General features: G+C 59.7%; 1 protein-coding gene across 1 annotated transcript in view; it reads left to right on the top strand.

Annotated features, from left to right (window-relative positions):
• The window catches only part of CACNA1I (calcium voltage-gated channel subunit alpha1 I), a 120,813-nt gene that overhangs the window by 24,881 nt on the left and 94,259 nt on the right, over positions 1-1,673 (top strand). The window contains 1 exon segment of the mRNA XM_014588682.2: positions 1,318-1,451. Coding sequence (XP_014444168.2) covers positions 1,318-1,451 — 134 coding nt within the window.

Below are 1,673 nucleotides of genomic sequence, written 5' to 3'. Positions count from 1 at the left end.
CTCGGTCCGCCCCCCCCCTGCCCCCTGGCCCGCCCTGCCAGCCAGGCAGCTCAGCCCCACCACGCCCCACCCCCCCAACCGCGAAGGGGCTGCACCTCCTGTCCTGCCCTGTTCTCAAGACGCATCCCCACCACCCGCCCTGGCTCGTTGACTGTCCTCTTCCTTTCTCTCCCCTCCATTCCCCGTCTCCATCATGAGGCCTCTGACCTCGTTCAGGCCCCGCCTTCTCCCACCTTGGCACCCCTGCATGCCGGCTAAGTACAAGGGACGCCAAGGCTCCTCAGCCAGCAGCCTGCCCTTGGCTCCTCAGTGCCCTTGGGATGAAGTCAGCTCCTTAACCCCTTTAGGAGGGGCCTCCGGTTTCTCCCCCGTTCTCATCTCCCAGGACTCAGATGGAGCCCAACCTTGGCCGCATATCTGCAGTGCGGTGTTAGGGTCATGCCCATTTTGCAGGCGTCTCTCTGGGAAAGCAGGATCCTTCCAGGAGGGATTGTCTGTCTCTTGGGTTTTCATAGGAGTAGTTCCCAAGCAGCGCCCAGACACAGAATCTTCTGGGTACTTGCTAAAACTGCAGACCAGGCCTGCTCCAGGTCTGGGAGTCTGAATCTCTGTGGATCTGGGATCCCAGAGGTTACAGGCTCCTCCTAGGACCTGCACACAGTGGGTGCTCAGCTCCTGACTGTGGAACTGGACTGACTACAGCCCCCACTGGTCCTGGAAAGAGGTCAGTTCACTCAGGCGCTGCCCTCAGGAAATGTTAGGGGCACATGTGGGGCCTCAGTCCGAGCCCGGGAGAATAGTGAGCCCAGGCCCTATTCTGCGCCGTAGCTTCACAGGGCTTGGATCAGACCAGCCTGAGTTGTGTTCTGGTTCTGCTACGCACCCGCTGTGCGACCTGGGGCAAGTTACTTCACCTCTTTGAGTCTGTGTCCTCATCTGTAAAATGGGGCCACCTATGGGGTCCTCGTGAGAATCAGAAGAGAAAATGTAGGTCACGTGTCCAGCCCTGAGCTTGCCGATCATAAGGGAGACCGCGGAAGAGCCTTTTGCCCCACCCCCGTCTGGTCTTTTGTTCCCGGACTTAGGGAGCAAATAGAATGAGCTGTGTGACCTTGGGGAGCCCATTCCCCTCTCAGGGCCTCAGTCTCCTCATCTGTGAAATACTGCACGGGACCAGGGTCCCCGCGGTTCTCTTCCTGCTTAGAGAAGGCGTGCCGGGTCTCTCCCGGGCCCCGTGCCTGCCTCACCCATCTCCCACCCCTGGTCCCTGCTCTCCAACCTCACCCTGTCCTTGGCTTCCTCCTCCTGCCCCTGCAGGTCTTCGATGACTTCATCTTCATCTTTTTTGCCATGGAGATGGTGCTGAAGATGGTGGCCCTGGGCATTTTTGGCAAGAAGTGTTACCTCGGGGACACGTGGAACCGCCTGGACTTCTTCATCGTCATGGCCGGGTAGGTGGTTCACGCCGGTAAGGCTGGCCCTTGGTGCATGCCGGGCATGACTGAGGCAACCCGTGGGGCTTCTTGGTAGTGACGATGAAGGTGTGTGGTGATGTGGGGTGGGGGAGGCCCTGTAGACCTTGGGGGTGGGGGACTGGATAGACAGGCATTCCTTCCTCCCTTTGTGTCCTGCACAGCCAGCAATGCCGGGCCTGTGTCCTGCTATTAGTAACT

Source organism: Tupaia chinensis, unplaced genomic scaffold (genome assembly GCF_000334495.1).
Source record: "Tupaia chinensis unplaced genomic scaffold, TupChi_1.0 Scaffold000294_5, whole genome shotgun sequence".
Lineage (NCBI taxonomy): Eukaryota > Metazoa > Chordata > Mammalia > Scandentia > Tupaiidae > Tupaia > Tupaia belangeri.
Note: the sequence above shows the minus strand (reverse complement) of the source record. Positions and strands in the feature narration are given on the sequence as shown.